Below are 11446 nucleotides of genomic sequence, written 5' to 3'. Positions count from 1 at the left end.
ATATTGAAACAAAAAATAATAAATAATTAAATTAAATTAGATGGATTGGTGAGCCAAACTCGCCACGGGTTCAATCCGGATGAGCTAGGTTCTAAGTGAGCTGGCTTAAAAACTAAGCTGCATAAAAAAATTATATTTTTTTCAAACCCAACCCGGTTCAAACCCGTTGTGAGCCGGATTATCTCGCATGTTACAACTCATCTTGACAGAACTACAAAATATCATATATTACTTAACCATTTTTTTATATATTTGAGAAAATATATTTAATACCTTAATAATTATTCACCAAATATTTATTTCTTAAAAAGTCCTTTAAATAAAATAAATATCTTAAATTAATAAATCATGTCTCTAATAATAACTTTTAAAATAATTAATTATTATTTAACAATATTTAAAAATATCTCACAATATCTAATAATATATAATATCTTTTTAATTAAATAATCATTAAACCCCTTTATCTTTACTTAAAAATATCCTTTTAATCCTATTTATTTATTTTACTTGTCTTTAATTTGTTATTGCTGATTTAATATTAACTCAGTTTTAATATTATTTAAAAGTGATGTTACGTTGAAATGATTAATCCAATAGTCAAAATATTTTTATGTCACTTTATATATATATATATATATGGAAATATTATATTTTATTAATAATTAAATTTATCTTGATTAATATTAACATATATTATATACTAACAAGATGTTTTAGAAGATGTTTTAGAATATACTGCATAAGTTTCTTTTAATATGTAAATTCTTAATGTTTGAAAAAGAAAACGAAAATCAAAGGATTATAAATCAAGCTCTCTTATTATCATTCCTTATTTCTTATAAAGACCAATTAAGAGATACTGATAAAAGCTTGTCAAATTCAAATTCTTCAAATGCTATTATTTCAACGATTATAAAAGGAATGACACTTTGATCGTAAAAGACAACAAGTGTTACATAAATATCCTGTAAATAGGAAACTTGTATAAGTCTAGTCCAAATAAGTTTTTACTAGACATCAATACTATGATAGGAGGATTTTATTTAAAAATTAAAAAAAATAAAAAATATGAAAAATCATATAAAATCATATAAAATTAGATCATACATATAAACACCTAGTCTCTTTTCATGTGTAACACAATCTAAAATAAAACCATTAACAATCAAGCATTAAAAAAAAATTATATTGGTTCAATCTTAACTTTTGGTATGCATCTAATTTTCTGTTAAAGATACAGTTTAAAATATTTCACTAATCAAAATAGTTTATTACAATAAATATCGTCTTCTTTAAGATTAAAAAAGTATCATCCTCTGCAAATCACGTTAATATCGATCTCCCCTTAAATTGATATTGTTGTTATTTTGTGCCATAATTAATCGATGATGTAAAAAATTATGATTGAATTCTAAAATTTTGTGCTTGGTTTCCCCTCCTATCATTTTATATTATTATTTAGGCATTGATATGTATATGGTGTGCAGGCCTGTAGGTTATAATTATTGTTACGCCCTATGAGAGAAAAAAAAATGATAATTTCGTTTATTATTTTTATGAAAAGGACGTTGAAGTGTAAACTGTATTTTCTAAATGATGATGATTGTTTGAAGCATAACTGATTCCGATCGGGGAGGGCCATGACGTGGAGAGTAGTGAGAGAGGTAGAAGGCCAGGTGTCCGCTGCCGAGCCTCTGTTGCAAAAAAAACAGGGGACTCACGAATAGGATCGCTACTTGTGCTGTTTTCTACACGCCCCTTTCCTTTTTCCTAGTACAGCACTCTAGTATTGGTTTTGTATGTTTTAAGAACAAAAAACAAAAAATAAAGGTAAGAAATCCGATTCATGTTGCAGTGAGTGAGTGACCCATGTTCTTTTCTGCATCTCAGATACTCCAAACGCCCACCCTTCAACCCAAGCTTATATAGGTATGAAATGTAAAATTGGGTTTGCGTTCTGGATCTGTCATTCACCGGCTTCCTTATTTGCCTTTTCAGGCTGATTGATTACGAAACGAATTGAAACTATGAGTGGGGCTGTTCTTGTTGCTGTTGCTGCTGCCATCGGTAACTTACTGCAAGGATGGGATAATGCGACAATTGCTGGTCTGTTTCTGTTATTTTTCAACTTTTTTCTTTAAATTTTTCGTTTATTGATTTTGTTCTTTTTCCTTTGTGATGAATTAAAATTGGCTGATCTACCCATCATATGATTATTCAACTGGGTTTATTTGTGTTCGTATGCAGGATCTATCTTGTATATAAAAAGGGAATTTCTATTAGAAAGTCAACCCACGGTTGAAGGTCTAATTGTGGCCATGTCACTTATTGGTGCCACCGTGGTTACTACATGCTCCGGAGCCCTTTCAGACTTGTTAGGCCGCCGTCCTATGTTGATTATTTCCTCTCTCCTTTATTTTGTTAGTTCTCTTGTGATGTTATGGTCTCCAAATGTTTATATCCTCCTCTTTGCAAGGCTTTTAGATGGTTTGGGAATTGGTTTGGCAGTTACCTTGGTACCTCTTTACATATCTGAGACAGCTCCTCCTGAGATTAGGGGATTACTCAATACACTTCCACAGTTTACTGGTTCAGCGGGAATGTTTTTATCCTATTGTATGGTGTTTGGGATGTCACTGACCAAGGCGCCAAGCTGGAGACTCATGTTGGGAGTTCTTTCAATCCCTTCTCTTGTTTACTTCGCACTCACACTGTTCTTCTTGCCTGAATCTCCGAGATGGCTTGTTAGTAAAGGCCGAATGCTTGAGGCCAAGAAGGTTTTGCAGCGCCTTCGTGGAAGGGAAGATGTTTCAGGTTAGTTTCTTTTTTAGTTTTCATGACAAACTTGCTTTTGCTTAATTTTTCATGTTCTACTTCTTTGATGTTCAAATCAGATCTTAGCTGGTTGTGTGCTGGACATTCAGCTGTTCACTTTTGTGTGATTAGATATGTATATTCTATGAGCCTGATCTGTTCCAGTTGCCATAATCTTTTCACTGTTCATTTGTGATGGTAACAGGACAATGAACGATGGTTAGTTATGTCAGTGATTATTTTTCATGTAAATATGATTATAAATATTTAGTGCATTCATAAAATAGGCGAGTTGGGGGGCGGGGGTTTGTATAGACATTCAATGTGTGTACGAGTTCAATTTATGCTCTATTAGTATAAAACATTTTTTCACAAACATACAACATAAATTCACCCCATCACTATATCATGTCAATGAATATGATGGTGTTTGAAAGTGAATTCCTATTAGAGGTATGTCTAATAATTTTTACGTTAATTATTGTCATCGGACATGGACAGGTGAAATGGCTTTACTGGTTGAGGGGCTTGGAGTTGGAGGTGATACAGCCATAGAAGAGTATATAATTGCGCCAGTCAATGAACTTGGTGATGAAGAGGACCCATACAGAGAAAAAGATCAGATTAAGTTGTATGGACCGGAACAAGGTCAGTCCTGGGTTGCTAGACCTGCACCTGGACAAAGTTCAATCGGCCTTGGATCTCGGAAGGGAAGCGTGGCAAATCAAAGTGGTCTAGTGGACCCTCTAGTGACCCTCTTTGGTAGTGTTCATGAGAAGCACACGGAAACAGGAAGCATGCGAAGCACTCTTTTTCCACACTTTGGGAGTATGTTTAGTGTTGGGGGAAATCAACCTAGGAATGAAGATTGGGATGAAGAAAGCCTTGCTAGAGAGGGTGATGATTATGTCTCTGATGCTGCTGTCGGTGATTCTGATGACAATTTGCAGAGTCCATTGATCTCACGTCAAACAACGAGTCTGGATAAGGACATACCTCCAACTGCTCATAGCAACCTTTCAAGCACGAGGCAAGGTAGTCTTTTGCATGGAAATGCAGGAGAACCCACTGGTAGTACCAGGATTGGAAGTGGTTGGCAGCTAGCATGGAAATGGACTGAAAGAGAGGACCCAAATGGAAACAAGGAGGGTGGTTTCAAGAGAATATATTTACACCAAGAAGGTGGTCCTGGATTACGTGGTTCTGTGGTTTCTCTCCCTGGTGGTGATTTACCGAATGACGAGACTGTACAGGCTGCTGCTTTAGTGAGTCAGCCAGCCCTTTATAACAAGGACGTTATGCGTCAGCAACCAGTTGGACCAGCCATGATTCATCCATCTGAAACAACTGCAACAGGGCCAAACTGGAGTGACCTTTCTGAACCTGGAGTGAAGCATGCCTTGTTTGTGGGGGTGGGACTTCAAATTCTTCAGCAGGTAATGGCATATTTTCAATATCAGCTTTTTGACTGTAACCATCTATTGTAATGTTTCACTTTAGTACTTTATTTTCGTTGCCTTTTGATGAAACATTCATTGTGTTCTATCCAAGTGGTGGTTACTGTTGGCTTTTTTTCATCTTGTTTACCTTCTTAAAAAATGCTGAACATGCAAGGACAGGTTAATTGCCAACCTATAACTCTGTTCCACCTGTGCAATTTTTCACACAGCTTAAGAATATATTTTGTAAGATGCTCTCTAGATTGTGTTTGTTAGGATATAAGGACTGTTAAGGTTTTAGGAGTTTTCTGAGGTTAATAGTCTTGTACTAGTCGTGCTACTTTGTACTTTACCTAGATTATTAGTATAAATAGTTGTTAGTCATTTGTGTTGGTTTTTAGAATCAAAACAGTAGCAGCTTGAAGCTAAATGCTTTTGTATTATTGATTGAAAAATAATGAGAAACGTTACAATATTTAAAACCTGAAAAAGAAACTACCTACTAACATTTTTATCCTAATTTTAATCCACTACTTCAACCCATAATTAAAAATTAACTAAATCCTAAAAATAAGGAACAAACTTTGACTCAATTAAAATTAAAAATAAAATATTCCTAAAGCATTTTCTTAACACTCCTCTTTGCTTTAGGAACTGTAAAATCTATGAAAGGTCAATGTGGCTTTAGTAAAAAGTTTCTGAATCTTGAACTCTGAATTCCAATATAACCCTTCTTCACAACTTCAGTGTTGACTTTATTAGCACCTTTAGGCTCCTTCTCTTATTCGTCTTCATAGTTAAGAAGTTCGTCTCGTTCCAATAACGTACTAAATTGTTTCCTTATTTGTCCATGGTCACCCATGATACGATCATGGCCCTTCCCACACAGTCACCTATTATTATATGAACCTGTTGAGGAACATTATAGCTAGAAGGGGCAGCAAAGACATCACTGTGCATATCCTCATCCCTATCAACCTTCCTGATGAAAGAAATTAATTTGCCTCCATGGCAAACCACAGTCACATTGAGAAGGATCAAAACCAATGTTGCAGCCATTGTTGCAAAATAAGAGAAACTCTTTGCACCCAACATATGATGAGGATGTCTTAGCTTCTTGTGCCAGATTTCTGTCACATTTTCCTTGAGTGAGAAAACAGTTTGCTCCTCCTCCAATGGTTTTAGAGCAAAGCTTTTCCCTTTCATTTTCACCTTGAACATATCTTGACCAGCTGCATCTTTAAGCAAGCAATTTTTGTCTTCAAAAATAACTCTAAATCCTCCTTCAATCAGTTGACCAACACTTAACAAATTTTGGTCAATTTCAGGAACGAAAAGAACGTCTGGAATAAATTTTGTGCCTGCACAGCTTGTAATTGCAATTGTCCCCTTTCCTTTGACTGAGATATAATCACCATTGCCTATTCTGACTTTGGTGATTTCAGTTGGCCTCATATCTCTAAAGAGTGTCTTGTCAAAGGTCATGTGGTTAGTACAACCACTATGAATGAGCCAACTTTCATTTTCTTCACTGCTTGCAAAACAGGTGGCCACAAATAATTGATCTTCCTCCTCCTCCTATTCAACAACTTTAGCTTCTTCCTCTTGCGGTTGATTTTTGCTCATGCATATGACTGCTTCATGTCCCAATTGATTGCACTTTATGCATTTAGCATCTGGTCTCCTCCAACATCTGAATGGAGGGTGACCCATTTGGCCATAGTGTTGACAAGGAGGTTCTTTTCATCCTTTCCTTTGTTGCAATTATTTGCACTGCTTTGATTGCTGGCTGGATGATTTTTCTTGTAGTTTTTTGCTTGTTGGCTCTCGGCTAGAAGAGCACCTTCAATAGTATAATCTTCCCTCATCAATCTTCGTTGCTCTTGGGCCTGGAAGGCATGTATCACTTCAACAAGAGTGATTTTAGAAATATCCTTTGTATTTTCCAAAGAAGCAATAGATGCTTCATACCTTTCTGGTATGGTTACCAAAATTTTCTCAACAATTCTGGAATCTGCAAAATTACTTCCGAATAATTTTATCTTGTTGGCAATACCCAACATTTTGTCTGAATACTCCTTGATTGTGTCAGACTCTTTCATTCTTTGAAGTTCAAATTCTCTCATCAAGTTAAGCACTTGCATCCTTCGAATTTTTTCATCTACAATATATTCTCTCTTCAGATAATCCCAAATTGCTTTTGCTGATTTGAGAGTCATGATCCTAGTAAAGATGGTTGCAGAGATGCCAGCATAAAGACATGACTTTGCTTTTGCTTTTCGGGTTTTCTTCTCCTTATGATTTTTTTATCTGGGCCACAATGGGATTGTCAGGCAGCGGAAGGATTTCATAATCTTCTTCTATGGCTTCCCAAAGATCTAAAGCTTCTAGGTAAGCATCCATTTTAACAGCCCAAAGATCATAGTTTTCCCCATTGAAATTTGGAAGAGTTGCTTGGGAAAAGCTTGTTTCATAATCCATTCTAAGGTCCCGTGAGAAAAAAGCTCTAGATACCAATTGTTGGTTTTCAGAATCAAAGCAGTAGCAGCTTGAAGCTAAATGCTTCTGTATTATTGATTGTAAAATAATGGGAAACGTTACAATATTTAAAACCTGAAAAAGTAACTACCCACTCACATTTTATCCTAATTTTAATCCACTACTTCAACCCATAATTAAAAATTAACTAAATCCTAAAAATAAGGAACATACTTTGACTCATGCAATTATCTTTTCCATTTTCAACAGTGTCCATACAGTTTATCCGCTTGTCAGCTAAAGAGTTTGATTGGGCTTTTGCAATGACAGAGATCTTTAATTTTTTTTAAGCATAATTACTTTTGCAACTATTGATTTATAGAACAGTGCCTTATTTAAAAGAAAAGTTTAAATTTGAGATGTTATTTGATTTCTGTGGATGAAATTGTTTTAGTAGGTGTTAAATATAAAATCAGTCTTTTTCAAACGTAAAGTTAGGAAATAGTATCAAAATGATTTGAGCAAAATTTTTCTGGATCTGAAAAATACTTTTTCAGTTCTGTTTTGATAGAAAAACAAACAAACAAATTTATTTGATAAATGAAATTGGACACTTTTTTTGTTCACTACAACTAGATTATTCACATTATTTTTAGTTCATAACATACATTTTCGGAATTTGAGGCTAAAAAGAGTATGTTTTAGTAATGTAAAAAAAAAATACATCATATATGAGTTAATGGTATAATGATATTATATCCAACTTGGAGGAAATTGTGTCGAAACTTATTTGGCCATGCTAGATTATTATTGAAATCTTGATTGAATTCCTATCTTCAATGGCCTAGAAAAGAAAATTCCAAAGGGATTGAAGTTCTTTCTACATTATGCAAAAAACTTCTTATTATTCTATGTAATCCAGTAGAATTTTACTTTCTAAAAACTTTACAAGAATCATTTGCTTCAATGTCCTTGAATAACTTTTACTTTATGGGTTGAAATGTTACTGATTTTACCTAAGTGGAGAAAAAACTCTATTGACTCCAAAGCTAAGGTAATCTGTTAAATCAAGCTAAAACTTTTCCTAAAATATGTGTGTTTTGGTTTGGAAGTTGTCTGATACCCTACATATGCTTGTGGTGTTCTGTTTTGATAACAGGGAAAATTACAAAATTATAATTATTGATAAACATATTTTCAGTATGGGAACAACAAATTCACTCTCAATTGTGTAATTTACTTTATAAACTAGCATTCGTTAACTGATCTTTAACATCTTAATGTCAACCAATTAGGCTTGGCTCTGCTACTGGTGAAAAATTATGCTTGACTTTTTTAAATCCTCTTTTAATGCAGTTCTCTGGTATAAATGGGGTTCTCTACTATACACCTCAAATTCTCGAGCAGGCAGGTGTTGGTTATCTTCTTTCAAACCTAGGCCTTGGTTCTACTTCTTCATCCTTTCTTATTAGTGCAGTGACAACCTTGTTGATGCTTCCTTGTATAGCCGTTGCCATGAGACTCATGGATATATCTGGCAGAAGGTATTCATCTTGCCATTATCATTTTCTGTTGGTTTCTTTATCAAATAATATGAAATAGGCTTGAAGGGGTGGATGTCGTTGTTCGGATGTTTTTCATATGAAAATATTGTTTCTATTGCATGTCCCCCTTCATGGGTTTTTCTAAAATCATTCAGTGTAGAGTAGATGTCTATAATAGGTGGCTTTGACTTCTTCACTCTTTGTTGTATCTAGCTTGAATATGTTCATGAGATTTTTGCGGGTCCCAATAGCTCTTTTATTTTTTTGTTTTTCATCCTGTATAAGGTGCAATTTTCACTTATTCTATTTCCATGTTCCTATAAGAAACATCTTTTAGTTATTTTACTTAGACTTTTCTCTAGAAGTTGTTTGATGAAATACTGTTATTGCTATCTCCATCAATAAATGTTTCATTGCTGAAGTTACGCTGGTGTTGGGTACTTTAAATTTAGTAATTATTGCAGTTGCCAAGGATAATTTGGGGATTTTAACAGACCATCAGAGATAAAAAAAAAAGTTTGTTGTTTTCTTCATAATTTCAGAGGTGTATACAGACATAGGTAACTGCTTTGTAAGCTGTAAGGACTTATTATCTACTTGAATATCTGCCCTTTGTGCATTTAGAACCCTGGCAATGTAATTACTTATATCTTTCCCAGTACTTGTTTGTATTCTTTCAGTTGCAATGCATCTTGGTGATACCCTCTGCTTTTTCCTTTCTGCAGGACTTTACTGCTTAGTACAATTCCCGTCCTAATAGCATCTCTTATCATATTAGTCCTGGGGAGTTTTGTGGATTTGGGCAGCACTGCAAATGCATCAATCTCAACCATTAGTGTTATTGTATATTTCTGTTTCTTTGTCATGGGATTTGGGCCAATTCCTAATATACTTTGTGCAGAGATCTTCCCCACTCGAGTTCGTGGTCTCTGCATTGCCATTTGTGCTCTTACCTTTTGGATCTGTGATATCATTGTCACCTACACACTCCCAGTTATGCTCAATTCCGTAGGCCTTTCTGGTGTATTTGGTATTTATGCTTTCGTGTGCTTCATAGCATGGGTATTTGTCTTTTTGAAAGTTCCAGAAACCAAGGGCATGCCACTGGAAGTCATCATTGAGTTCTTCTCTGTAGGAGCAAAACAAGTTGAGGATGCCAAAGTACAACTGACCTAAGGCTAAAGATAAATTGAAAGTTTTGACGTACCCGCTAATTATTTTAATCTACGGCTTTGTTTGAAAATTTTCCCTGTTTAAAAGTTTTTGTTTTCTATTATTTTCTCTTTTCCGTGGGTTGAGATTGAGAAACAAGAAACTTTGTTTCTGTAAAAAAAAAGAAAAGCATTCGTTTCCGGTTCATTTATGGAAGTTTGTACTTCATAGTTGTCCTACTATCCGTAGTCGAAATTATTTAATGATCACTTGATTTCTCTAATATTTGATTTCTCTAATTATGACAAAGATGGCTGGTGTATAATGACCGGAATATTTTTGGATGGATTCAACAATTGTAAGGGATTCAACAATTGTAACGTCACAAATGTAAATTAATTGGTAAATGTTCTTTTATTGAAGTAACTTAAACTTGTTTATAAATTATTTGTAATTGACAGAAATTTATATTAATTTCACAAAATTATGAAACAATTTGTTTTCACATGTTATGGATGATTATAGTTGTAACAATTTCTTTGGGATGGGTAAGGGTAAGGAAATTTATTCTATTAGCTATTTGGTTTTTATGTGAAAAATATCTGTGAAATATATTTTATATTTATTGATATTCAAGGATATTTTGTAGACTTTTTCAAAATTTTAGATGAAATTATTTAAAATTTACTTTTGGGTTAAATACTTTTAGATGATATAAAATTAAAATTCGGCCGTGTTTTCAAACTATACCAAACTTTGGAGTAACAATTGATAAAAATTAATTTTAATCTTAAATTTATTTTAAATTTAAATTTAAATTCAAGAACTGAAAATATATTTAATTATTAATTTTTAAAATTTTAATTTAAATAAAAATTAATATTAAAATATAATACAAAACGTTAATATAAATCTTTATAAAATTCAAATATAAATAAAATTACAAAATAAAAAAAGTTAAAATTTTAAAAACTACAAAATTTAAAAAATTACAAAACAGTCAAAAGTTATAAAAAGAGACAGATAAAATTATAAAATTGTAATATTATAATATTATAAAGTTATATACAGTTATAAATTATAAAATTATAAAGTTATAAAAGTACAAAATTCAAAAATTATAAAATAATAAAATTCCATAATTAAAAAATTGTTAAATTCTAACATTATAAAATAAAAAATTATAAAATTATAAAATTGTGAAATTAAAAATGTTAATTTAATTCTTATTCTGAAAAACATAAAACTATTTAATATATGTTTCGAAAAAATTAAAGTGAATTCTTTTTCTAAAATTTATTTTAAAACTTCTTCTAGAAAACTGTTCTAATTTTTTTAAGTAATCCGTCCCTTAAAAAAATAAAACAATCCTTTCAAAAATTACAAAGGTTTAGTTAGAAATTATGGATGCAAAAAAATTATACTGCCTCAATTAATTGTAACTCGTACACTTCGAATTGTAAATTTTAAAGTTTAAACCAATGACATTTTTATTATTATCTGAATTAATTTTATTTAAATATTTTTTATTATTTAATTTATAGTTTGCATATAATAACTTTATTTCTACTTTACAAAACTTAAACATATTTAAAAAATTAAAATTTAACTTAAATATTGCTTAATTTTAAATATTTAATATTTATATGAAATATTATTAAATAATTTGTAAATATAAATTTACATTTTTTTAAAAGAGAAAAAGTAAAAGCATCATAAATGCAAGAAAAAATAGAGTATAAAGAAATTCTAATTCATAAAACTTTAAATTTTATAAAATAGTTAAAACCTGTTGATAACTTCTTTTGATCTCTTAATTTATTGTCTAACTATTAATTAATATTTAGTTTAATTATTTTATTTTCATTCATTTTAGAAGTTCGAAATAATCACACCATTTGCAATAGTTTTAAAACCTCACCTTCATATTTTTAAATATAAATTTTTTAAATAAAAAAAATCTCTTTTAATTTCTCTCAAATTCAATCTTCTCCGCGTTACTCTCTTGCCCTCTTG

At 31.9% G+C, this 11446-nt stretch overlaps 1 protein-coding gene across 2 annotated transcripts; it reads left to right on the top strand.

Moving 5' to 3' along the window:
- Nucleotides 1–1619: 1619 nt before the first annotated feature.
- Nucleotides 1620–9637, top strand: LOC108331760 (monosaccharide-sensing protein 2). 2 transcript variants are annotated; one of them, XM_052876270.1, is made up of 6 exons: nt 1620–1833; nt 2002–2109; nt 2251–2817; nt 3319–4253; nt 8091–8278; nt 9004–9637. In XM_052876270.1, the coding sequence occupies exons 2-6, from the start codon at nt 2031–2033 to the stop codon at nt 9452–9454; spliced, it is 2220 nt and encodes a 739-aa protein (XP_052732230.1). In that variant the 5' UTR covers nt 1620–1833; nt 2002–2030; the 3' UTR covers nt 9455–9637. The 2 variants fall into 2 exon arrangements, with proteins under 2 accessions (XP_052732230.1, XP_017422162.1); XM_017566673.2 differs by having other exon boundaries at nt 1620–1932.
- The last annotated feature ends 1809 nt before the right edge of the window (nt 9638–11446 follow it).

This window comes from Vigna angularis, chromosome 4, assembly GCF_016808095.1.
Source record: "Vigna angularis cultivar LongXiaoDou No.4 chromosome 4, ASM1680809v1, whole genome shotgun sequence".
Taxonomy (NCBI): domain Eukaryota; kingdom Viridiplantae; phylum Streptophyta; class Magnoliopsida; order Fabales; family Fabaceae; genus Vigna; species Vigna angularis.
The sequence above is the reverse complement of the archived record's forward strand: the minus strand, read 5'-3'. Positions and strand labels throughout refer to the sequence as shown.